Consider the following 27,500-nt stretch of genomic DNA (forward strand, 5'->3'; position numbering starts at 1 on the left):
CCCATATTGCTGCTCACAGATCGTCACCTCTCCTCTCAACCGAGCTTCCACGACTCTTTCCCACAACTTCATGGTGTGGCTCAACAACTTTATCCCTCTGTAATTTCCACAGCTCTGCACATCACCCTTGTTCTTGAAAATCGGAACCAGTACACTTACTCTCCACTCCTCCGGCATCCTCTCACTTTCCAAGACTTTATTAAACAATCTGGTTAACAACCCCACTGCCATCTCTCCTAAGCACTTCCATGCCTCCACTAGTATACCATCTGGGCCAACCGCCTTTCCACTTTTCATCTTCTTCATAGCAGTCCTCACTTCATCCTTACTGATCGACCCCACTTCCAGATTTACTATCTCCACCTCTTCCAACCTTCTCTCTCTCTCTCATTTTCTTCATTCATCAGCTCCTCAAAGTACTCCATCCACCTTCTCAACACGCTCTCCTTGCTCGTCAGCACATTCCCATTTGCGTCCTTTATCACCCGAACCTGCAGCACATCCTTCCCAGCTCGGTCCCTCTGTCTTGCCAATCGGTATAAATCCTTTTCCCCTTCTTTTGTATCCAACTTCTCATACAGCTCGTCATATGCCTTTTCCTTGGCCTTTGCCACCTCTCTTTTTGCCTTTCGCCACCACTCCTTGTACTCCTGCCTACTTTCTTCATCCCTCTGACTATCCCACTTCTTTTTCGCCAAACCCTTCTTCCTTATACTTTCCTGTACTTCCTCATTCCACCACCAAGTCTCCTTCTCCTCCTTCCTCTGTCCAGATGTCACACCAAGTACCTTCCTAGCTATCTCCCTCACAACTTCTGCTGTCGTTGCCCAATCATCCCATCCATCTTTACCACCATCCAACGCCTGTCTCACCTCCTCCCTAAATTTCACTCAACAGTCTTTCTCCTTCAGCTTCCACCATCTGGTCCTTGGTTCAGCCCTCACTCTCTTCCTCAACCTCACCTCTAAATTCATCCTACAGACCACCAATCGATGCTGTCGAGCTACACTCTCCCCTGCCACCACCTTTCAGTCACTAATCTCTTTCAGGTTGCATCTCCTGCTAAAGATGTAATCCACCTGTGTGCACTTTCCTCCACTCTTGTATGTCACCCTGTGTTCCTCCTCCTTCTTGAAATACTTATTTACCACTGCCATTTCCATTCTTTTTGCAAACTCTACCACCATTTGCCCTTCCACATTTCTCTTGTTGAGACCGTACCTACCCATCACATCCTCATCCTCTTTATTCCCTTCCCCAACATGCCCATTGAAATCTGCTCCAATCATCACTCTTTCATCCTTGGATACACTCTCCACCATTTCATCTAACTCACTCCAGAAATCTTCTTTATACTCTATCTTACACCCCATATGTGGGGCATATGCACTGATGACATTCATCATCACTCCTTCAATTTCCAACTTCACACTCATCACTCGGTCAGACACTCTCCTCACCTCCAATACCCTCTTGACATAATCTTCCTTCAGGATTACCCCGACACAATTTCTCCTCCCATCCACACCATGGTAGAACAGTTTGAAACCACCTCCAATGCTCCTAGCCTTACTCCCCATCAACTTGGTCTCTTGTACACACGGTATGTCCACCTTTCTTCTCTCCATCATATCAGCCAACTCTCGCCCTTTGCCAGTCATCGTCCCAACATTCACAGTTCCAACTCTCACCTCCACACTTCTACCCTTCCCCCTCTCCCACTGCCTCCGGACTCGCCTTCCCCGTCTCCTTCTCCTCCTTCGCCCAGCAGTAGCACAATTTTCACTGGTACCCTGCTGACCACCGGTACCGGTGGCGGTCGTTGGTAACCCGGGCCTCGACCGATCCGGTATGGAAATTCGTTTTGTTGTCCGCATAATGATTTGGCATAGGTTTTTACGCCGGATGCCCTTCCTGACGCAACCCTGGTCGCCTCTTACGACACACAGGGATATGGTACACCTATTCTAACCGGGGCATACACCGGGCCCAGTACAACTGGTACTCATTTTGCCGACCTCGGAAGGATGGCAGGCTGAGTCAACCCCCTGGTGTTTTCGACTTGGTATATATGTATATATATATATATATATATATATATATATATATATATATATATATATATATATATATATATATATATATATATATATATATATATATATATATATATATTTTGCACATGTGCGAACGACCCCCGAAACATCAGTAAATCTTGCTGTCTTCATCACTGAAGCTCCTGCCAAGCATGCCCCAATAATCACCTCTCTTTCAAAGTCACTGAGGTCTCCTCTTGCAGCTATGCTCGCCGTAATTATAGGCGATCAAGTCTGTGCAACACTTTTATACATGACCTATAACATGCTGGGGTGTTATTTGCTTCATTAACACATGAGCCACACCTGTGTGGAAGCCATTGCTTTTAATATACTTTGTGTCCCTCATTTCCTCGGTTGTTTCCAATTTTTTTGTCCACTACCTGTATTTCTAATGCTGCTATGTAATTTGATATTTTTGCATGCTTGTTTTGTAATTTGTTCTTAAGAAAAAAAAACAAAAAATTTTTGTTAAAAGGCATTGATAAAATAAAATTTGTGCCACATCAATGAAAGAGCAGTGGCTTAGTTGAATGATATGTGATGTTGGAAGGAAAGTGTGTATAGTTTATATTCTAATTTTGCATCCTCATGCATGCATGATTGGGACTGAATTATAACAGCACTCTTCAACGTCGTGACATTGACCGATATGCCTCTGCTCACATTATTGCATCATTATAATACTTTACGCCGTTTGATTTAAATCCCTTCAGCTGTTCTCACATATTGCATTTTTACCTGACATGACATTTGACCTCTTGATGTTCAAATCAAATCGGTTCATCTTTCTATCATTATACATACTTGTTTCAATCTTGGTGAAAATACAATCACTGGTTCACAAGTTAGCACGGTAGCAGAAATTTTACCTCGCATGACCTCTTGACTCCAAAATCGAATCGGTTCGTCTTTGCATCATTATACATACTTGTACCAAGTTTTACTTGGATCCCTTCAGCCGTTCTTAGGTTTTTGTTACTGCAATAACTTATCACGGACAGCCAGCCAGACGGACAACCCAAAAACATATAATGCCTCCTGCGACTTCGTCGGTGGAGGCAAAAAAGAACAAAAGAAAGAAAGGAAGTATATAATAGTGGGATGTAATGCCATATCTAACACTAATATTGAAATATTTTGCTTTCTTGATACCAATATACCTATTCAGGGTAATTTTGGCACAGTGGAGTTGTGCCGCTACGACTTGCTGGGAGACAACACAGGGGAGTTGGTTGCTGTTAAGAAGCTGCAGCATGAGCATTCAAACACAGAGTTTGAGAAGGAAATTGACATCCTCAAGTCACTCCCTCACGAGAACATTGTCAGATACATGGGAATCTGCCGCAGCACTGGTATGTTCATTTTTTTGTGGTGTGGAGAAAAGTAGTGACTCTCTTTACTTATGTTGGGATTTTGAATATTTACAATTGTGGGTGGGGTTATTTAAGTGGGAAGGAAGAGATAATAAAATTGTAGAGGATTATGAGTGAGAAATGGAATGGCACCTACCAATTACATCTCTGAATGCGTGCGTGCGCATGTGCGTTGGTGTTGTGTTTAACCAACTGATGATTTTTCCACAATGTACATGAACATTCCACATTATAAATTAATTACTGCAATTGATAAAGCAATAGATAAAGCATTTGATAGAGTATGTAAAGTACACATTACAGTCTATCAAAAAAAATGAAAAGCTCACTGATCTGGAAGGGAAATTCCATGTTCATTTTTAAAAAAAATATAAATTTAAAGAACAAATGTCAGCTTTACATTTGGCAAAAGGATATTCCAGTCGACAGTAAGGCCGCCCCCTTTGCGAACTTGTTCCTGCACACGTACAAGTCTGATTTGGTCCACAACATGAGCAGGAATAAACCAAAATATGTGAGTGCATAAAAATATCTTTAGACTGATTGACTTCATCAGTTTCACAACAACCTCTGTCTAAAAGAGATAATATTATATAACCATGCAAAGAGCTATGGAAAAATGTTCTCTCGGCATGTAAAGAAAATAAATCAATGGATCAGACAGAAAACTAAATTTAATGACATATTCTGCACATTTGAAAAATACAGAAATGTAATATCGCTGGGTACAAAGCAAGAAGACTGGACAACCAATTGTGGAGAAGAATTACAAACCAGAAACTTGCAAGAAAACAGGAAGCGTAGAAAGGTTCACTGGAAAACAAAATTTAAATATTCACTGGAGTACAATGGCCATGGATTGCAAAGAATAACTCAAACGGCATTCTTCGATGTCACGAAGTCGCCAGAAATGCCTCCACCCACATTATCACATCAATACACATACTTTGAGCAAGTTTGATTTAAATCTCTGAACCCAGACTTAAGAAATTAAATAATTCTGGCTGCCAGACCATGTGTCTGACCAGGATGAAATTTAAAACATATCTTTCCCATCACTACTCAATCATAATTGTAAAGTTTCACGTCAATCAATGAAGCGTTTCAAGATAAAATTATTTTTTTAAGATTTTCGTTCAATCCAATATGGCTGCCAGACCATGTGACCTATCAGTTATTTGTGAACACACTGGTATCCCCAGCTTGGGGAACATGTGTGTGATGTTTTCCCTCAATCTGTCCAGCCATTGTGGAGAAGATTTTTAAACGTTTTTGTTAAAAAAAAAATGAGCAAACCTGCCAAACCATGTGATCGATGACGTATGTGAAGAACTTTTTGTTCCTCATGGATAAGAGATCGTACATCTTAAGTTTCTCCTCGATCTGTTCAGCCATTTCAGAGAAGAAGATTTTTGAAGGCTTTTAACTTTTAAAAATATGGCTGCTGATTCACATGACCGATGACATCAAAAAAAAAATTTCTCCATACAATTTAGTCCTTGATGACCCTCAAATTTTAATACTCATTGGATAAAGCATTCGACGTATGCAATTATGACGTCAAAACAAAGCCAACTATGACATCATGAAAATAAATCATACTTATTCCCCATTGGGAGTATTTGACGTGTGCCAATTTTCATGTTTTTAGGTCAGCTCGCTGACCAAATAAAACCGTTCGATGTCCACAGATCCATCCATCCATCTGTCTATCTGTCTGTCTGTCTCCGTTCGTTTGTCAACAATTTTTATTTTTCTCTCTCCTCCGAGACATCTCGGCCGGTTGAGTTCTAACTTGACACGATGATAATACCAGTTGCTCTCTATAGATCCTCTGAGCCCTTTTTCGCGTTTTAGTCTCGGGGTCAAGGTTACAGGGTCATCAAGTGCAAAATGACAGATTGGTCGAATGACCTTTAAGGAAGCATCAAACGGCTATCATGCATAATGGGTTTCATCGGGATTATCAAGAAGATTTAATTCGACCAACTAGTTTCTCGTTACCCTGTTTATTGGGTCGTCTGGCCCTGTTTATTGGGCAACACGAGGTCCGCTGACTTCAACACAGCTTCACGCGGTTATTTTAAGTTCAATTTAAATTCTGTTTTCACTTTTCATAGTCGCTAAGATTGATTAACACTCGGTTGCATCAAGTTTTGTGAAAATTTAATGTTTATATCCTCGGTCTGTGTGGAATGCATTACAGTGAGGGGAAACTTCCATTGGCTTCCGTCTGTTTCCATATCGCATCATGAGGCTATCTTAAGTTCTAGTTGACTTCTGTTCTCACTTTAGGACGTTCTGGTTCGTCTTTCCTTTCCATCCATCAAAAACTTCAACTGTACAGCTACAGGTTTAATGAAGATAATTTTCATGCAATTCCAATCAGAAACAAACCTTTCATGAGGAAAATATATTCAATTCAAATAACTGTGAGACTCTGGAAGGGACATCACATGCTTTCCATTCATTTCTTCACCTGTCCTCCTGAGGGACTGCTTATTCGTAACGTCTGTGAGATTAATGTTTATATTTTAGATGGTTTGGGGATGTGCTCTTCAAGTATCTGAAAGAATTCCAGTGAAAAACGGACGTTTTAAGATTTTGTTAAAACATTTCACCTGACGGTGAGTTGCCTTGTCACAGGATTCCGTGCAATCGTGCTGGCGCGTTGACGCGTCACATGACGCTAATACGGAGTGTGCGTGATGACATGTAGTCTATATGGGTAAGACGCGTCAATTTCCTTCCTTTCAAGCTGAAAATGGGCACTTCAATAAAAAGATTAAAGAAAAACACTTGTCCACTCGACCTTTAAGTTGTATTAAATCTCATTTAACAGCAATTTGTTATAAACATTTGGTGCTTTCTTTCTGCAACTCCTGCTTTACCCCTAAAGTAAAAGTATCCTCTCCTGCATTCATCTTTCCTTCTATGGATACAGATAATGCTGGACACATGTCAATCACAATCCACCTCCTGTTTCAGACTTTTGGCGGGAAAACTTATTCCGGTTTCTCAAAAGTTCTATAAGGAAGTGCCGGTATTTCGATAGCCTACATCGAAAGTCTATATCCTCTTACACCCTTAGGTCGATCGGGGGCATATTTCGTAAACTTGTCAGTGTTTATAAGAGCAGGAAAGAATTTTGCATCCAGAATAGCCACTTGGCTGCCTTCTTCGTCGAGATTCAGCTTTGAACTCTTCAAACTTTCTAATCTATCCATTCTTCTCTTCCACTCATGTCTGGCGAGTGCTTTCAGTGATGCCTCTCGGTGTCACTACCCAAACTAAAATATTATTGATGGCTCCAGTGGCTATCTGACTGCTGGGCTTCGCGTCATTGTTCCGTTCTCACTCTTTGGTGGGTCTGAAGCCATTCCTTTGGGACGTAATGTTTTCGGGCGCTAACTATCGAACGCTTGTGTCATACTGTTATTAGTTTAACATTTTAGGTAGAATGTTGTGCTCTCTCTGGCATTTGACCACGCATTTAACATCTGGTGGCTAAGAAGCAGTCAAGTATCTCATTAAATGTCATCTCATGAAATATGCTGTGTATACGAGTGTTGCTTTTACAGAATTCTTTGTTCAATAAAAAGATGAAAGACACGCATTTTTTTTCAGTTTTTCCTTTTAATTCAGGAGGAATTTTTAACCATTTGGTTGAAGATGTCGGGGTGGGAGGGGGGTGGAGGCAAGGACCACCTACGAGAGGGGGAATGGTGGTAAAAAGGTTAAAAACCACTGGCCAATAAGGAAGCATCGGGCGGCTATAATGCATAATGGGTTTCATCAGGATTATTAAGATTTAATTCGACCCACTAGTTTCTCGTTACCTCTGTCGTCTGGCCCTGTTTATAACCTTAATATCCAGTTTCCATTCTCGATAGTACCGAGCTGACCGTCAAACCCGCTCGGGTGTATTATTAAGTTTGTCTCCAGAGCATGCTCCCCCTCCATCCCTTCACTCTCTTTAAATGACAACACAGGTGATTCCGCTTGTGAGAACGCCGAATGCCTCAATTCTTTGTTTGCTTCTACATCTTGTGTCCGCAATCTCTCACTGTCTGTACCCATCCTACCCAGTCTCAACCATCTACTCCTGAACCCTGTATTTTACTAACAGCAGAGTCGTTGGAGTTTCTGGCAACCCTGAACTCTGATTCTGGAACTGGACTGGATGGCATCAGCCCATGTGTCCTAAAAATCTGCTCAGCAGCTCTTGCACATCATCTTTCTTCTCTTTTCACCCTATCGTTTGCCCTATGTCATCTTCCATCTGTTTGGAAATCCACCAACATCACTGTATTGCATAAAAAAGTGCAAAAACAAATTCCCTCAACTTCATATCTATTAGTTTACTTCCAATCATGAGTAAGGTCATGGAATCTATCATCGCAGTTGATATCAAATCCTTATTTTTCTCCAACAGCCTCATATCACATCACCAATTCAGAATAATACCAGGTTGCTTGACCTTGGACATGTTACTTCAATTCTCTGAACAATCGATGGAGGCCCTCAATGTCAGACATGAGATCAGGGCCACGTGTCAAGACATATATATATATATATATCGAGCTTTCAATGCAGTCTGGCACCCCGCCTTTCTTTTCAAACTCTCTGCCCATGGCATCCAAGGCCAACTTCACACACGATTGGCTAACTCACTTCCTTTACTCTCATAGCCAATGTGTACCTCTCACAGAATCCTTTTATCTCCTCTCACTGTTAAGGCTGGAGTCCCCTAAGGCACTGTTCTGGGCCCAGTCTTATTTCTTATCTTCGTCAACAATCTCTCTTACTGAAAAATCCCCTTAATCTATTTGCTGATGACTCCACCCTCTGCCGTGACATCCCTCATCCTTCAGATAGGCAGGCAGCAACCTCTTTCCTCTCTTCAGACCTTGAGAAAAAGCTGTTCAAGCACTTGGAATATGTCTTTCAATCCTGACAAATCTGACTCATTCTCTCTCTCCAAAAGGACCACTTGGAAAACCCTCCCGTCCATTTTCATAACAATCCTCTTGAGGATGTTCATTCACTCGTATTCCTCGGTCTTACTGTCACCCATAATCTTTCTTGGGCAAACTACATTTCTAAGTTGACCTCCAAGGTCAGTCCCTGACTGGGCATCCTGCATCATACAAATTCCTTTCTTGGCACACATGAACTCCTGTCCACCTACAATGCTTTCATTCACAGCTTGATGGAGCACTGCAGCTGTCCACAGGGGGCTGGCACCCCTGTCTCACACTTTGCCCAGCTTGATGCCATTGAAAACAAGGCCTTCAAGATTATTGGAATATCCCACAATGAAGCTGAGTCTGTGGGCCTATCGCTTTCCCATTGCGGACAGGTCGGTGGTCTCTGTCTTTTACCACCTCCTTTCTGGTCTTGCACCCTCTGTTCCTTCTGTGACCCATCTCTCCAGGTTTCTGCAGAGCATACGCGGTTCACCATCAACCCTCCTCTGGTGAAACTCCCAAAATCCACAATCACTGTGCTTTTCCACGGGCATTGACCTTGTACCGAAGGTGGGGAGTACTTGGTCTTTATTCCGTTTGTTTTCTTTCTTGTTGTACAACGCTCCTTCCGAATTCCATATCTGATAAGAAGATGATCATACTGGTCTTATTCAGTGTTTCCTTCATTCTGGAAAATGGCTTCTGTTATCCCTGTTTTCAAGGATGCTGGTGGGCATTCCGATTAAAAAAAAAAAAAAAACCTCAAAACAAACAACCCAAAAAACAAGAAGCTAGAGTAAGAAACAGAGTAGAGAGAGAGAGTAGAGAGAGTAGAGAGAGAGTAGAGAGAGAGATAGAGAGAGAGATAGAGAGAGAGATAGAGAGAGATAGAGATAGAGATAGAGATAGAGATAGAGATAGAGATAGAGATAGATATGGATGCAATTGGAAAAGGGGTCAGACAGGGGTGCATTCTCTCCTGATGATACCATTTTGTTGGTAGAGTAAAGAGGACTTGATGGAACTACTACAAACAGTGAAGAAGGAAAGTGAAAATGCTGCTCTTTATTTAAACCTTAAAAAAGACTAAAATCTTGTCAACTGAGAAGTTCGATGGGTTCTGATTAGGAGATTATCATGTGGAAATCATGTAAAGTTTCATTTTCCTTGGTTCTAAGATAGAAGTGAGTGGAGAATGGAGAGGGTAAATTAATTTATGGTTCTTGTTAGGGAGAACAGTAATGTCAGGCTTGACAAAGATGTTACAATACAAACCAAGAGGAATCTGGTGAATGCTCTGGTATTATTTCCAGTTGCAATGTATGGATGCGAGTTGCTGACAGTGAAAAAGAAAGAAAGGAAGCTTGACAGTTTTGAAATGTGGTGTTTGAGACTAATGTTAAAAATTCCATGGACTGCAAGAAGAATAAACAAATTAGTGCTTGGACAAATTAGACTATCATGTATATTGGAATCACTAATGCTAAAACAAAAAGTCATACTTTGGACACATCATGCATCCTGAAAAACAAAAGTCTGGAGAAATCAACCATGCTGGGTATGGTTGAGGGGAGAAGAGGAAGTGGCAGAAATGGATCCTTGCATGTGCTGGATGGATGGGGTTAAGGTTGCATCCAAGCTGTCTTCACGAAGTGGTGCAGGAAAGGGATGTTTGGAGAAATCTTATCATTAATGTCACCAGAAGTTGCTGCCACAACTTGACGGAACTACAGAACTGGATTGTATATACTGGTCTTATTCGGTGTTTCCTTCATTCTGGAAATTGACTTCTGTTATCCCTGTTTTCAAGGATGCTGGTGGGCTTTCTGAATCAAGTAACTTGCATCATCAGCCTGATTCCTGTCATAAGTAAGGTCGTTAGTTGAATGCCTCATCAATCAACAACTTCTCAGCCACCTGGAGAACAATGAACTTCTCATTTACTGCCAGTGGGGCTTTTGACATTCTCGCTCTTCTGGCGATTTGCTATCCTTAATTGCTAATAATTTCAATAGGGGATTGGATCTCAAGGAAGAAGCTTGATTAGTTGCTTTGGATATATTGAAGGCCTTTGACAAGGTGTGGCACAGGGATCTGCTCCACAAGTTTCAGTTATTTGGGATATCTGGAGTAATGCATTCAATCATTTCATCCTTCCCCACAAATCACAAGATGAAGGTCATACTTGAGGGTCAATCTTCTCCTGCTCTCTACATTAACTCTGGCGTTTCACCAAGCTCTGTACTTAGCCCCATTTTGTTTGGTGTGAACATCAATGATCCTCCTGATAATGTTCCGTCTCAGCTCGTCATGTAAGCTGATGACTCTTCACTTTACTGTGTATCTGTTGTTTCACTCAACACTACTCAAAATGAGGTTTGTGTTTCACTGGTCAATGATTTTAAAGAATGTGTCGAAGTGGGGGCATGACTGGCTCCCTGTCAAGGCTGGAGTGCCCCAAGACAATATTTTGGGCCCAGTATTTTCCTGATCATCAATGATTGCTCTGACTCTGGAAAATCCTTTTCATATATTTGCTGATGACGCCACCCTCTGACATAACATCAGTCATCCTTCATACAGGCAGGCTGCAGCCTCTTCCCTCTCTTGAGACCTTGAATAAATCACAAGCTGATCAAACACTTGTAATCTGTCTTTCAATCCTGACAAATCTCACACTCATTATCGCTCTCTGATTGGACCATATAGCAAACCTTCCTATCTACTTTCTTAACAATCCTCTTGAGAAAATTCAGCCATTGAAATTCCTTGGTCTCACTATCAGCCACGATCTTTCTTGTGCAAACCACATTTCAAAGTTGGCCCCGTTGTACAAAGTACTTCCTTGGCAAAGTACTTCCCTTGGAAGGGAGTACTCGGTCTTTACTCCCTTTGTTTGTTTTCTTTCTTGTTTGTCCGGATGATGAGCAAGGTAGCTGAGATTTGGGGATAAAAGTGGGGATGTGCTTTGGCAAAAGCTGTATTTTTAATTTTTTTGATTAACCAGTTAATTGATTAATTACTTAATTATGATCGATTTATTAATTCCTTATTTATTTTCTTTCTCATCTGGGCAATATCTCAGCCACCTGTTGAGCGATGAAGCTGATATTTGGACACGACAGTGACCAAGAGATTTGGTGATAAAAGGGTATTTTGATTTATTTATTTATTAGTCAATTATTTATTTTATTTTTCGATTAATTACTTAGTTTTCAAAAAGTTATAGATTTGGATTAAAGTGGCGGTTTAGGTATATTATGAGCCAATTGATTCAAAAATTAATTATTTTGCGATGATTATTTATTTATTTATTTTAATTATGCAAGTAATCAGTCGATCAATTATTGGACACCGCTCCATCCCAATTCCGTCTCCATGTGTTGCACGGCGAGTAAGTAGCATTTGTATACATTCACCTTGGAAGTGCACCGCTCCCTCCCAATTCCGTCTCTTTTTGCTGCAAGGTGGCAACGTGGAGTGCCAAAAGTGCCCCGGCAATGTCGCACACTGGAGAATTTGTTATTTATTTGGCATATGGTCGATGTACTTTGACTGTCCCTCTGCTTGTTCCTCTTTTTTTTCCTGCCTGTGGAATCAACTTCCACATCCTCTTCTATCTCATTCTTCCCTCCTGGTGTTCAAGGTAACTGTTCACCACATCTCAGATCGTCGGCAGTCAAAAACCATGATATTTTCTACCCTCGTTAACCCCACCCAAATGCCTCCTTTCAATTTTTCCAGTTTTCCCTCCTTGGAGTTTCCTTCTGTGTCCATCTTGTCCACCCCATGCATGAGTGTGTTGCATCCTGTTTTTATCTGTTAAGTCCTGATCCGTTCAGTGTACCAGCTCGTCCACGAGCCTGGACTATGTATACCAAAATAAATAAATAAAAAAGTCCCACTCGAGAAACAGGTCTATGCATTCTGTGCATATGGGGTCTTCAACCATACCAGAATCATCTTAACTTTGTTCTCTTGGTCTTGATATCTCCCCTAACTTTATTTGGGATAAGTACATTTCTGGTATTGCTTTGTGCTTCCATATATGAGTTGCTTGTCTTCTTCGAGTTCAGAGGTATTTTCCTCCTGATGCTGTCTTGTACTTATATCTTCCCCCATGCAAAACCACGATCTTTTCTACCCCGTTAATCCACCCTAAACCCACCTCCTTCAAATTCTCTGCTTTCCTTCCTGAAAGTCCCTGTCGTGTAAGGACCTGAAAGTTCCTGTAGTGTCAATCTTGTTTACCCTGTGTACCCCACCCCATCCCTCTCCCTTCCATAGATCTCCTCATGTCTCTGTTCCCCACTGGTCTTTTCTTCCCTCTCCCACCCCTCTTGTCTCCTGCTCCCCTTGTTGTGTGTTTTTGGGTGTTAGCTCTCTTATCAGCCTCGACCAGTGCATACGTTAAAAAAATTAATAAACTACCCGTGATGTACCATTGTTTGCTCATGGCATAAAAAAAAGAATCAGGGTCCAAGGGGTTCGGCGGGGGGTTTCAGTGATTGTTGCTCCTGATCCAGTTGAGCTTCAGGACGCGTCGTCCTATTTTTTTTTCCCGCTCGTGCTGCCTCACTTTGTAATTCACTACCTGTAACGTGCTTCCCATTATACCAAGATCCACACAGCTTTGAGAGGAATGTCAATTCGGACTTCATACATCTGAAGCTTCATTCTATTTCGTCAGACTTTGCAGTTGGGTTTTTTTTGTTATTTTTTGAAGTGGTTGCTCACCTTGGTGAGATTTGGTATTGCCAGCACCTTTCTTGTGAAAGTATTTTGGTACTTCTTTGTCTGTCTTGGTTGTTTTCTCCTTTCTTTTTACCCCGTGGGGTGGAAGAACCCACGGGGTCTAAGTGCCGCTCACGTTCTCTCTTTGCTTGTGTACAGTTCATTTGAACTTCTATTTCTCCATTATTCGTGAACAGAATTTGATGTAAATTGACAGGCATATACTAGATAAATATGCGCAGGCAGTAACTGAGCACAAAAGTGTGATTTCAAGCTGAGGAACGGCCCATTTTCTTAAAATTGTTATTTCTCGGTTATTCGTGGATGAAACAGAACCAAACTTGACAGGTATATTCCAGAGACCATTCCCCAGGCATTAACTGAGCCCAAAGTGCGATTCCCACCCTTTGGGCTGAGAAACGGCCCTTTCCGCCCATTTTCTTAAATTGTTATGAACAATATATATTAAATGCGCTGTGCGATGCCCAATGCAAAATTAAGACGCAAATGATGATATGAAACTAGCCTCACTTTTGTGAGGTGTTCTGGTTTATTTTTCTGATGCGATGAAAATCTTACCAAATTTCAAAACTATCTGTTGACCGTGCTATCGCTCACCTGAGAGTTGTACGAATGAACTCCTACGGGGTATGTTCGCAATTCAAACTTGTTCTTTTATTACCCTGACATTTGACTCTGTCAATGGGAGGGGTTTTCAAATTGTTTTCTCCTCCTCGTCCTTCTCACATTTCCTTCATTGCCGTGATTGATTGTCAGACCATCCATAAGATCAGGAACCAATCACAGCTCAAGTGCTTCAGAGCTCCTGTCAATCATAGAGTTAGTTGATGCCCAGGCACTGGTCAGTCCATCTTCACCGTTTAAAACAGTGGTTCTTAATCTTTTTACCACCATGCCCTCCAGGAGTTGGTCCTTGCCTCCACACCCCCCCCTCCCTCCCCTAACATCTTCAACCAAATGATTAAAAATCCCTCCTGAATTAAAAGAAAAAACTGAAAAATGTGTGTTTTTAGTCGTTTTATTGAACAAAGAATTCTGAATAAGCAACACTCATATATATATATATATATATATATATATATATATATATATATATATATATATATATATATATATATATATATATATATATATATATATATATATATATATATATATATATATACTGAACAAAAATATAAACGCACCAAGCGATTGTTACTATTTTACCTCGAACTCATTAATATTAAATCTTCACAACAATTTTGTTATAGAATCCATGACAATTGAGCATTAAATTTCAAAGAGTTCCTTGAGAATTCTGGTGACAGTCTTTGCGCTACAACAGCCGACACAACCGAGGTGTCACTGTCAGAGTTCACACAGTCAGTAGCGGGTGTTGGCCTCCCTCAAGCTTGGCCTCCCTCAAGCGGTTACGCACCGTCTGGGCTGAAATGCGCCTGTTATGCAGCCCGACAGTCTCATCGGCAGTCCTCGTGGCCGGTCGGAGTCGATCCCGGAGATGTTGCAGCCTCATGTGACGATCCTGACGGGCGGTGGTCACACGTGGTCGCCGGGCATGTGGGCGGTTCACGGTGCTTCCAGTCTCTCTGAGGCGCGTTCTCAGGCGGCTAATGGTGGAGTGGTGGACATTGAAGTGTGCTGCAACGGCCCGTACTGACGTCCCAGCATTCAGCATGCCAATGGCGCGCTCCCTCAAGATTTGTGACATCTGTGGCATATTGACATTTGGCACCAGTCCACATTTTGGGGAGGCCTTTTATAGGGCAAGCTTTAGGGAGTGTTTGTGTCCTGGTCACGCTCACTGACCATCACTCTGTCAAGCCCCATGGTGCTCATGGGAAGGATTACTCAACGTGTGAGTCCACACTCAGAGTGGTCAATTTCAATGGGAACATCTGTCTTGAGCAAAACAAAGGAACCATTGCTAAAACATATCATCGGTTTGACCATTTTCCCATAATGGCAATCTTGACTTAGATATTTAGGTTGGTGCGTTTATATTTTTGTTCAGTATATATATATATATATATATATATATATATATATATATATATATATATATATATATATATATATATATATATATATATATATATACTTACTTCCTCTTTCGGCTGCTCCCGTTAGGGGTCGCCACAGCGGATCATCCATTATGATCTGCATAGTGATTTGGCACATGTTTTACGCCGGATGCCCTTCCTGACGCAACCCTGGTCGCCTCTTACGACACAGGGATATGGTACACCTATTTTAACCGGGGTATACACCGGCCCAGTATACTGGTACTCATTTCGCCGACCTCGGAAGGATGACAGGCTGAGTCAACCCCCTGGTGTATTAATTCAGTGGCTCAGTATATATATATATATATATATATATATATATATATATATATATATATATATATATATATATATATATATATATATATATATATATATATATATATATATATATATATATATATATATATATATATATAGATATATATATATATATATGTGTATGTATATATATATATATATATATAAATATATATATATATATATGTGTATGTATATATATATATATATATATATATATATATATATATATATATATATATATATATATATATATATATATACAGCATATTAAATGAGATGACATTTAATGAGATACTTGACATTGCTTCTTAGCTTCCAGATCTTGAATGCGTGGTTGAATGCCAGAGAGAGCACAATGCAAGGCCCCTTCAACATTCATCTTGTTTCTGTACTTGGTCCACACAGCAACGAGCGTGGAAAATGGAGCTTCATAAAGATACGTTGATCCAAACATTGTCAGAATTAGAAGAGCTTGATCTGAGATTAAAGGGTAAACAGGAAGGTACGTGACCCAGAGCGTCTCCAGATCCAGTTTTTTGAAGTCTTCTTCAGCCGAGGAGTTGAACTTTAACTCAAGAAACTCCTCTTGCACTTCGTCTGAAATATCAGCTGCTTCATATTGAAATGGGTTCCGAATGAATTTCCAATCTTCGCGCTTCTCATCTATATCCGGAAAGTATCCGATGAATTCTGCTTTCAATTCAGTCAGATGAGTAATTATTTGTTTCTTTAACTCAGAATCAAGGTCACTGTGAATGAGAGTAGAATCCAAGTTAGCAAAGCAGTCTGTGTTTCCTGAATTCGACATTTCCAGAGGTCGAGTTTGGCCATGAAGGCTCGAATGACGTCATGGTGCATGAATATGTTGTTTTTCCCTTGGAGTTTGAGGTTGATCGCATTCAGCGCTTCAAAGATGTCCACCAGGTAAACTAGAGATAGCAAAAATCCTTCGGACTGGAACTTGTCATGGAGATATGCTTTCTGTTGCGAATCTAGAAATGTTGCCACTTCTTGTCGTAGTTCATCAAGCCGTCCAAGCATGTTTCCCTTCAAAAGCCATCGTACGTTTGTGTGGAAAAGCAAGGCTTGATGTTCAAAATCCTTATCCACACACAGCTGTTTGAAGAGACGACTTTTTAAGGCTCCAGCTTTGATGAAGTTGACTACCTTGATAGCCAAGTTCATGACATCCCTCATTTCAGCAGGTAGAGTTCTGGATGCTAAGACTTCACGATGAAGGATGCAGTGTGTACCTATCGCAGATGGACTTTTTTCTTTCACTCTTGTTATGAGACCAAATTGCAAACCAAGCATGGCCGGAGCTCCATCAGTACATACCCCGATCAGCGAGTCCCACGAAAGTTGATTTTCCTGGAAGAAGTTTGATACCACTTGAAATATATCTGTTGCTGTTGTATAACTTTCCCTGGGATGGCAGAAGAGCATTTCCTCTTTTACACTATTGCCTGACATGAAACGAGCATACATCAGTAGCTGAGAACACTGAGCAACATGAGTTGTTTCATCCAACTCGATGGCAAATATAGGAGAAGCTCTTACTTGGTTGAGAACTTGATCTTTGATGTCTTAGACATTTCATCGATCCTTCCCTTGAAGGTATCGTTTGATAGAGAGATTTGGGAAAGCTTGTTTGTACTATCCTTCCCCAGAACGAGCTCTGCTGCACGCAGTACACTTGGTTTTTATGAGAGTCTCTGATGTTTTGGCTCTTTTTGCTCTTTGCAATCAACATGGCGATCTCATAAGAAGCCTCAACAACCTTTGAAGTCTATTGCTGAAATGCTCCACTGCTGTCCATCTTAGCTTGCGTCAAGGACTGCCTTTTTGTTTCAAAGAATGCCTTGGGTTTGGCAGCGAGAGCAGGATGCATTGTCTTCACGTGGCGTTCCAAGCGTGTGGACCGCACGCCATCATTGCTCAGTCTTGTAGCATATTACGCACTGGGGTACCTCTGTGTCACCCTTTTGGAGGGAAACAAATCCAAACCTAATATATTTGTCAAGATACTTCCACTTTTTTGCACTCATTGCAAATTATTTAGTTTGAAATTGGTACTGCAAATCTGTGAAAAAATTTTTTTTAATTAGAATAAAATATAAATTTTAATATTCAATTTAAATAAATGTTAATTTTAAAATTGATTTTAATACAGAAAATGATCGGCGAGTACCGAATGGAAAACTAAAATTATTAAAGGCGATACTTTTGGTTTTTTAATGTTCATCACGATATTATGCAAACACTAAAGAGAATTCCAAAAATAATTAGAGAAATTCCTACTTTTTTCTCCAGGCTCACACCCCCTCTGGAAATTACTCACGCCCGCCCCCCCCCCCCTCCAGATGAAGAGCCAATGGTTTTAACAGTCACGCACAAATGACATGTCTTCGTTTGGACATGTCTTCGTTAAGATATAGATAGATTTGTGTTTGTCATGTTTAATTGCAGTCTCACCTTACATTGTGTAGTCACGCTGACAGGAATATGTATCTACATTTATTTTATCGTAGAAATCGACGTCATGACCTACAAGGGGTGGGGGTCGCGCATAGCTGCCATCTTGTTATGTTTTGTAATCGGCTATGTAAGTATTATCAACATCATTTAGTAAGCGGCTATGATTTGACCTCATGATCATTCATGGTATTCAGCTTGTATTGCCTGATAATCGGCTGCCCAAGCATCAACATCATTTGGTAATCAGCTTTCATTCAACGTCGGGGTCATTCATGGTATTTCGCTTGTTTTATTTGTTTTGCTTTAAGTTTATCAAAGCTTTCTGTAGCCCCTTTCCATCATTGGCTGAATGCCTTGTTTGGGGTGATTTCCATAAGCAATAATAATAAGTCTGAAGACGACGATGGTTCACAAGCGGTATTTGACGATGTAGATTGTCTCAGAAGTCAAGGTTGAGACAATGTGATAATGTTTGACCAAGTTATAAAAATGATCAACATGATGTGGTACGAGTGACAGGTTATTAGCTGCAAAATGTCGAAAACCCAGTTTCGTTCAACAACTTTCAAAATTTGACCTTTGCATAACCTTTAAAGGTCACAAAACAATGTTGTGGAGATTAAAATAAGGAAACAGGATACGTGCTCTAGCTTATTGGAGTTAGTTCGTCAAAGAAGGTCGAAAACCTGGTTCGATTCCCACAACTTTGAAAATTTGACCTTTGTGAACTTTAAAGGTCAAAGGTCAAGGATTATGACCTTTGGTGCAAAACTTCCTCTGGAACATTCCAGGAACAATATAACGTCATATAGGCTATATGGCATTTCGCTCTCCTCGAATTATCCATACTTTGATGAAATCAGCGTAAAAACAAAGTTGAAGGGGGCGCCATGGGCAAGGTGTTCGAGAAAGAGCAAAATGGTTTTAAGACTTTTGGTGGGGAATGACCTCAAGATTATGCATAAAAAATATTGTCATCCCAGCTTTAAAGTTTGGGCGGTCGTATGATTTTTATGTCAAAATTCGAAATTTTCTAAGTTTGTGACCTTGACCTTGGGACGAAAATGAAAAATCGAGCTCCGTGGGGCTATGCAGGTGCCATTGGGCTAACCAAATACCGAAACCCCTGCCAGATTCGACAAACCCCTCGGAGAAGATAATTTTTTACGTCAAAATTCGCAATTTTCTAAGTTCGTGACCTTGTGACCTTGACTTTGGGACGAAAATGAAAAATCGAGCTCCGTGGGGCTATGTAGATGCCATTGGGCAAACCAAATACCAAAACCCCTGTCAGATTGGACGAACCCCCTAGGAGAAGATGCAAATTGAAATCGGCTACCCCCTAAAAACACGTCTTTTAGGCGTGGCTCCGCCCATAATGGGGGCACCACGCCCATTCTCAGGAAAACACAACTAGATCATGATATAAACCTCCCACCAAAATTTTATCAGGATCGGATCAAAACCCACGGAGCTATGCTCGGGACAGACAGACAGACAGACAGACAGACACACAACAATAACGAATATAGTGGTCACTTATTTTTTTCGTGAAAATTTTTTTTTCGTGAACTAATAATAATAAAAATATATGTATGGCAGTGAGTTTGTTTGTTTTGCAACTTACAAGTTTCCAAACATTTGGCCCAATTTTCCCAAAACTTGTTGTAACATGTTATTTTCACATATGGAATGTCAACATCACAATAAAAACTTTGCATTATGAATCAAATTGGTGTTAAAACAAAAAAAATAACTGTTTTGGCTGATCGACCATCATAGGTCGGGTGTCCTCAGTCGGGAGAGGGGCAGAGCTTGGCTTTTGTGCCTCCATACTTCCTCGTTCGAAGGCGATTCACTGTCGAGGACTTACCTTTATCTATTTATGTTCATATCCAGAATTGCAAGTAATATACAAAAGGCCTACAGTCTCTGCAGTGCTCCACTGAATGTGAACAATGGTCGCATGCTCCTGTATGACCTTAAGCGAGGAAATGATAAGGCAATTTAGCCTATTATTGCTGTGGTGCATTCACGAGTTAATTTTTTTTCTGGAGCTTTAAACAACAATCTTCTTGATATTTTACGAAAGTTTAAATAACCCGATCTTCATCGGGTGACCAAACTTGTGTTAATAAAGTTATTTACAATAAAGTAAACAGTGTACCCATTGTTCAGTTGTCTGACATTTATGTCAAGCATTGCTTCTTTGTGTGCCTCATTACCCTGCAGCCCTGCATAATGCACAGTACTGTATTTTAAAACGATTTTATAAATGTGTTTGTTCAAATGGCTCACTTTATTATTTAATCAGAAAAGTAATGCTCATATTAACATTGATTTATCTCAGAGGACATCAAGTAAACATTGAAAAATCTGTGAATGTGTTTTTCCAGGAGGAAGTGTAAAGCTGGTGATGGAGTTTTTACCTTTTGGCTCTTTGCGTGAATATCTGCAAAAGTCAAAGGACGAGTTTGACAACAAACGTCTTCTCCTCTTCTCCTGGCAGATTGCAAAGGTGATCCAAAGTGTTTGTAATCTTTTAACTTGGACTTAGTTGATATGCTGCTCACAGTTGAAAAAAAAGAAGAAAAGTTTTATCTTGTTGCAAAGTTTGAATTGAAAAAATAACTTCTGTTGCACAAAGCTGAGCAATACTTATTCGAGGGAATTGATTTGCTTTTGTGAAATTTGCAGTTTGGAAAGACAAAGTTGGAAAATTGATTAATGAATTTCTTTCTATTCTTGTGCATACAGGCCATGGAGTTTCTCGGCTCAAAACGCTTTGTGCACAGGGACTTAGCTGCTCGAAACATCCTCGTTGAGTCGCACACAAAAGTGAAGATCGGTGATTTTGGTTTGTCTCGGCAGCTTCCTTTGGACCATGAGTACTACAGGCCTAAACAACCTGGTGAAAGCCCTATATATTGGTGAGGAAGTTGTCATTGATGATTTCACCATTTGGGCATTGTAAATTATTAATGTTTGTGATACTGCATATTACCATTTACTTTATTTCACATGCATCTTCATGATTATGAACATGCGGTGTCCCACATAGGTATGCCCCAGAATCTTTGTGTGAGAACAAGTTCTCAACAGCCTCCGATGTCTGGAGCTTTGGAGTCGTTCTTTATGAGCTCTTCACCTTCTGTGAAAAAGAGCATGGCCCACCACAGGTCAGGCAAACCAAACACACATGATACACATTTATTTAGCCCCCACCCGGGCGTCAGCCAGGCTGGAAGCTGATATTTTTGGTCCTTCCAGTCCGTATGTCCAGAGCCTCCTTTTAAAAATGACGATGCATTTCTTTCAATTCAGAACATGTATACAATACTGTCTGGGCATGAGGCACATCAAAATATTTTGAGATTGGAGCAAATATGGAATTTACGCAATTAAAAAAGCAATTGGTAGTTCGATATATATATATATATATATATATATATATATATATATATATATATATATATATATATATATATATATATATATATATATATATATATATATATATACATATACATATACATATATATATATATATACATATACATATATATATATACATATACATATATATATATATATACATATACATATATATATATATATATATACATATACATATAAGCCTGGTGTTGGCTTAGTGGTTAGGATGGTGGCTTGGGATCCCAGGGTCCTGAGTTCAAGCCCTGTTTGCTGCTGAATTAACACCAGGGGGTTGACTCAGCCTGTCATCCTTCCGAGGTCGGCGAAATGAGTGCCAGTGTACTGGTCCCGGTGTATGCCCCGGTTAGAATAGGTGTACCATATCCCTGTGTGTCGTAAGAGACGACCAGGGTTGGCATCAGGAAGGGCATCTGGCCATAAAACATTGCCTCAAGAAAAAGCCAAAACCCCTGCACAGCAGGGAAAAATGGTTGTAAAAACGGTCATTTATATATATATATATATATATATATATATATATATATACAATATTACAAATAAATTTGGAGAAAAGAGATGTTTGTATTATGAATGGTGTAAATCATGACAACACAGCATATATATATATATATATATATATATATATATATATATATATATATATATATATATATATATATATATTTTGTGCAGTGTCTGTCCTGTCGTGTGTTGTCACTGAACTCCTCCCTCAAACTTTTGTGAAATCGTACCAAAATGTGCTGTGTCTGTGTCTGTGTCTGTCTCTTCTGTCTGTGTCCTCAGGGTATTTTTTTTTAAACTTAAATCTTCAATTTCAATTCCTTATAAAAATAACAAAGCAACTCACGTACTTATCCTCAGTTAAAACACACCTATCTCTATAGTGACGTGTGGTGAGGTGTTTTGAATTCCACAACGGGAGTTGGTTTGAATTATTGGAGCGTGAGGTGTTTTTAAATACCTGGTGTTTATGTGGTGGTGAGGTGGTTTTAATAATGTGGCGGTGTTTGTCCCACTGCAGCTATGTGTGGAGAGGCGAGTGGTGCAACCCGATCCACGCGAGTGGATAAATAGTGCCTACACCCCCTTTCAAATTTTTTACCTTTTTTTGCCTTCTCGCCTGGGAGAAGGTTTCTCAATTTAAGTTTCTCAATTATCCCTGAAATTTCCATTTTTGGAGCCGTACGACACCGACTATGACACCCATGACCTCTGGGTCTCCTGATTGGATAAGCAAAATACTCGTTACCGAAAACATCATCTTGAGAAACTGACCCAGTACCTTGTACCCTGTCATTAAAGCCCAAATGATAGATTGCACATACTGTCCTGATCCAAAAATCCTCTTTGTGCCCCAGCTCAACATTACACTCCTCTTTATTTTCAAAATTATTAACATTAACTGAGTCTATAATTTGAATAGAACAATGACTGAAAACATGCCTAACTTCATTGAAATGATTATATAAATATATCTAATACCAGACGATACAGCAGACCGATGTCCATTCAAACATTGATGTAAATATTGAGAAGTTTTATCAACATATTGCAATCCACAATCTCCACAAATGAGAAGATAAATAATGTACTTTGATTTACATCCCAACAAACATTCACAATCAACAACAAAGTCTTACCTGTCACGTGACAAACAAAAGTTTCACAAGGTGTAAAAACATTACAACAGAACCATCTAGAGGAATCACACTTTTTAAAAACAGTTTTACAAGTACTTGACAAAACATACCGACTCATTCTGACACTGTATGACATCTTTCAATGACATCTTGTATGCTGCTATCTAATCTGTACCTGTTTGTGGTGAGGATGTTGAGATCACGGAGATATTCACTTACCTTGGCAATGATATTCATGTCTCTGCTGGCTGTGAGCCAGAGGTAAATCGACGTCTGGGTCGGGCCTGGGGAGTCATGGATTCACTGGATCATGAGGTGCGGCGCTGTCAGTACCTGTGTTGGAGGATGAAAGTCCTTGTCTTCAGGTCCTTGGTGCTTCCAGCTCTATGGATGTGAGACTTGGACTGTGACCAGGGATCTGAGATGGAGACTTAATTCCTTTGGTACCAGGTCTCTTTGGAGAATCCTTGTCTCTTGCTGGTTGGACTTTGTGTCTAAGGAGCAGTTGCTGAGAGAGACTCAAATGAGATTTGGTCCCTGCATCATCCGTGAGCATCAGCTGTGGCTGTATGGACATGCGACTCGTTTTCCTGACGCTGATTCTGCTCACCAGGTTCCCTCGGTGAGGGAGCCTTATGAGTGGAGGAAGCCAATGGGCTGACCACATACCTCGTGGTTGCGGCAGGTTGATTGTCATCTTGGGGAGATGGGGATGGGCTGGACATCTGCTTGGAGGATAGCCAGATGGAGGCCCCTGGATTATCGGCAGAAAATGGACGCAGCGACACGCTGCTCCGGCGCATGCTTCTATTCCTGACCTGACCTATCATTGGGTCTATTGGGGTCTTAAAAGTTCCAAAGGGTCAAGGGGTCTAAAGGGTACATTCTAATTGTAGGCAATTAATTGACATAATGTTGTCATAGTCCAATAAGGTGTAATTAATAGACATAATGTTGTCATAGTCCAATAATGTGTAATTAACAGATATGTTATCATAGTCCAATAATGTGTAATTAATAGAGATAATGTCATCATAGTCCAATAATGTGTAATTGACAGATGCTTTCACATTCAAATGGTACGTAATTAATCGACGTACTCACGTGGGTCGACTGAGGCTTTACCTCGACGAGAATTATCCTTCCACCCATGTGTTTTGGTTGTATGTATATCGAGTCAATTGGATGAAAATTGACGAATGTGACCTTTGACCTATGGGCTTCTCGCTTGTGACTACCTCTACTAGGTAGTTCTTTGTGAAGATAGGCGTAAAATTGTGACCTGTTGGTGAAGGAGAGACAATAACAGACCAGACCAATCAATACATTTGCGAATTTTCGATTTTGTGAGTAATCCAATCATCACTTTTGTCCACCGCTGTACGCTTCAGCACCGTTCCTAATGGTGTGCAAGAAACAAAAATCTTGTGGTGCATTGCGAGACAACCGTCCCAACTCGGTTCAAAAAGCATGATTGGTCGAAATTAAGCCACGCAATAACAAAATCAATACCCAGAGGTTACCTGCGATAGTTCAAACCTGTGGTCTTTAAGTGTTTCCTGTATAACCAAACATATTTTTGAATTATTTATTTATTTTTATTCCTTACCATCACTGCTGCAGACATGCCATCTTGAATTCCTTTTTATTTATACACCTTTTGCCTTTCTCCAACTTTTTTTTCGGGTTTTTTTTTCTTTCCTTTTTTTTTCTTTCCTTTTTTTTCATTTCCTTTCTTCATATATAAAATCAACTCATCCCGTTTTCAAGGTGTGGTTGGGGCTTGTGTCCTCAATGAACACTTGCATTCCTTTTTTTTTTAAATGCCTCGGCAGCCGAAGGTGTCAGAGGCGTTATGTTTGTGAGTTGTCCTTCCGTCCGTCTGTGTGCGCATAGCATATTTTAGTTATGATGATAAGTTCTGAACCGCCGAATGCATTTTGACCAAAACTTATTATATCCTTGTACCATGCATGATGCAAAGATGAAATGATTAAATTTTGAGGTCAAAAGGTCAATGGTCATGTGACTTTTAATTGAAAATCTTTACCAAAATAACTTGTGAACCACAGAAGGGATTTCAATCAAACTTAGCACAAGTATGCACTGTGATACAAAGATAAACTGATTCTATTTTTAGTTCAACAGGTCATAGATCATGTGCCCTTTGACAATCATTTTTCAGATTATGCCTCAAATTAGAAACATCTGATTTTCTCTTTGTCTCTGTCCCTCTGTCTCTTCCCCCATATAACCTTTAATTGAGATGAAATGTAACATTAGGTTGACAATTAATGTGGGTAGAGGCATATCCATTTACACATTCACATCAAATTATATATTTTAGTTTTTTTATGCTGCTGTTTACTTATTTGTCGTTGCTCTCTAGGTGTTCATGCGTATGATGGGTGGGTCAAGGCAAGGCCAAATGATTGTCGTCCTTCTCATTGATCTACTCAAACGTGATGAAAGATTACCTCAACCAAAAAACTGCCCTGTGGAGGTAAACTTTTCTCAATGTTGCTTTTTATTATATACTAGCAGAGTACCCACCCTTTATGTGGATAGAGTTTGCACATTACTTGCTGAAAAAGTACAGTCTGTGTTTTGCAAGAAGACTTGATGTTTGTGTGATTTGTGTTTCAAAGGTTTTAAGATGGTCTAAATGGCTAAAGGGTACATTTGAAGTAGCATTTGGCGTCTAAGGGTCTAATCTCACAAGGATGTAAATGTCTAATGGCGTCCAAAGGGTGTAAAATTTCTAAAGGGTCTTCGAAGGTGTGACAGGTCTCAGCAATCTAAAGGTTTCAAAGGTATGTTCCAATAATATGCAATTAATAGATGTCGTCATGATGCAATTGGTGTTTAAACAGTATGCAACTAAGAGACAGTCATGTGGGCCAAGGCTTCACTCCTGGCTTCAAGCAATCCAAAACAACTAAGCATGTCAGCTTGGTGATCATTATATTTTCTGAAACCATATTTCTGTCTTTCCATTGATGTGTAACACGTGATTCAACGCTGGTATTTAAATTTAGACCTCTGTGGAATTACCCAAAGGCCTATGTAATATATGGTGTGTGAGTGGCAAGACCTTCTCACAGACATCCCAATCATGATGTATGTAAATAATCAATGACTCTGTATCTCTCTATTCTCAATGTATAGAATCCACAGTTAAAACCTATCTGCTCTTTCTGCTTACAGTACCTTTCTCGGGAGATTATTGTCTGCATTAACTACTCTGAGTGAAGTCCCCCTTTCTTAGCTATATCCTATCTCTCCTCTTCACCTTGGCTGTTACTCCTAATCATGTCACTGTTCCTTCTCCTGAAAAACCCTTCTGCATTTTTATTTTTTGTTTGTTTACACCCTTCATTATGTTAAATATCTGCATCAGTTGGTAGTGACCTTTTCAGTGTTGGTGCATCATGGAAATTAAACCTTGTTCTGAGCAGGCAATTAAGACTATAGCATCTGGCAGTTTTAACAATCCACACCATTGCTCAAAAAAATGATTCATACTTTTCACCATAAAATTAATTGGAACTTTGATTGAGATGTTTTTTTGTTTTAAATACCCACCCTACCTCCTCAGGTGTACAGCTTGATGCGAGACTGCTGGGCTTTTGCCGATAACAAAAGACCAACCTTCCAGCAGCTTATTGAGCAAATTGATTGTTTGCGTGAGAGTTCCCGCTGCTGAGCAACTGACAACGAATGTAGCTGATAAATGATTATATTGACGCCATTGTGATGGGGGTAGTTCCTAGTAAGGTTGATGGGTCAGAATAGGTGGGAAGCAGAGGGGTGAGATGAGTTGCTGATTTTGACATTGCAGTTCAAGGCCATGACCTGAGAGATGGTGGATGAATTTTTAATGTTTTTAGTTTGCGATGTGAAAGCAAGAGAAAATGTGACATTTTATCCTTTGCTTTCTCTTCTCTATGCCAGCCACCAAAGGTCTATGTAAATTTGTGTGTGGTATTGATACATGGCATACATGTAAAGATGACTTGTAATTTTTGAATTGAAAACCTGAAATCTTTTGAAGATTGTAAATCTCTTTGAATTTATACAGACCAGAGTACAATTATTTGTCTTTTGACTCTTCATTGAGCAAATTCCATTGCCAGGCAATGCCTCCACAGGCCCTCTCTATTCCTTTTTGAAATTTCCAATCAATCACATTTTTCATCATTTTTCTCTGGTTTACTGCACATCCTCAAGATCACTTAAAGCTTAATCTGCTCATCAACCTGCATCAATGTTATTGAAGTCAGCAACTGTGAATCGTCAATGCCACTGAAAATGATACGCTGTCACTCGTAACTTGTATGAATGTTCATGATAGGTGGTA

At 40.0% G+C, this 27,500-nt stretch overlaps 1 protein-coding gene across 1 annotated transcript in view; it reads left to right on the top strand.

The window, feature by feature from the left end:
- Positions 1-27,500, top strand: part of JAK2 (Janus kinase 2) — a 205,094-nt gene that overhangs the window by 177,250 nt on the left and 344 nt on the right. Inside the window, exons 20-25 of the mRNA XM_085883696.1 lie at positions 3,268-3,451; positions 20,441-20,562; positions 20,802-20,974; positions 21,106-21,223; positions 25,530-25,643; positions 26,739-27,500. The exon at positions 26,739-27,500 is cut by the window's right edge and continues 344 nt beyond it. Of these exons, the coding sequence (XP_085739822.1) occupies positions 3,268-3,451; positions 20,441-20,562; positions 20,802-20,974; positions 21,106-21,223; positions 25,530-25,643; positions 26,739-26,846 (819 nt within the window). The 3' untranslated portion in view covers positions 26,847-27,500. The remainder of the gene's footprint in view (positions 1-3,267; positions 3,452-20,440; positions 20,563-20,801; positions 20,975-21,105; positions 21,224-25,529; positions 25,644-26,738) is intronic.

Source organism: Eptatretus burgeri, chromosome 6 (genome assembly GCF_056783735.1).
Source record: "Eptatretus burgeri isolate ZD-2024b chromosome 6, Ebu_testis_v1, whole genome shotgun sequence".
Lineage (NCBI taxonomy): Eukaryota > Metazoa > Chordata > Myxini > Myxiniformes > Myxinidae > Eptatretus > Eptatretus burgeri.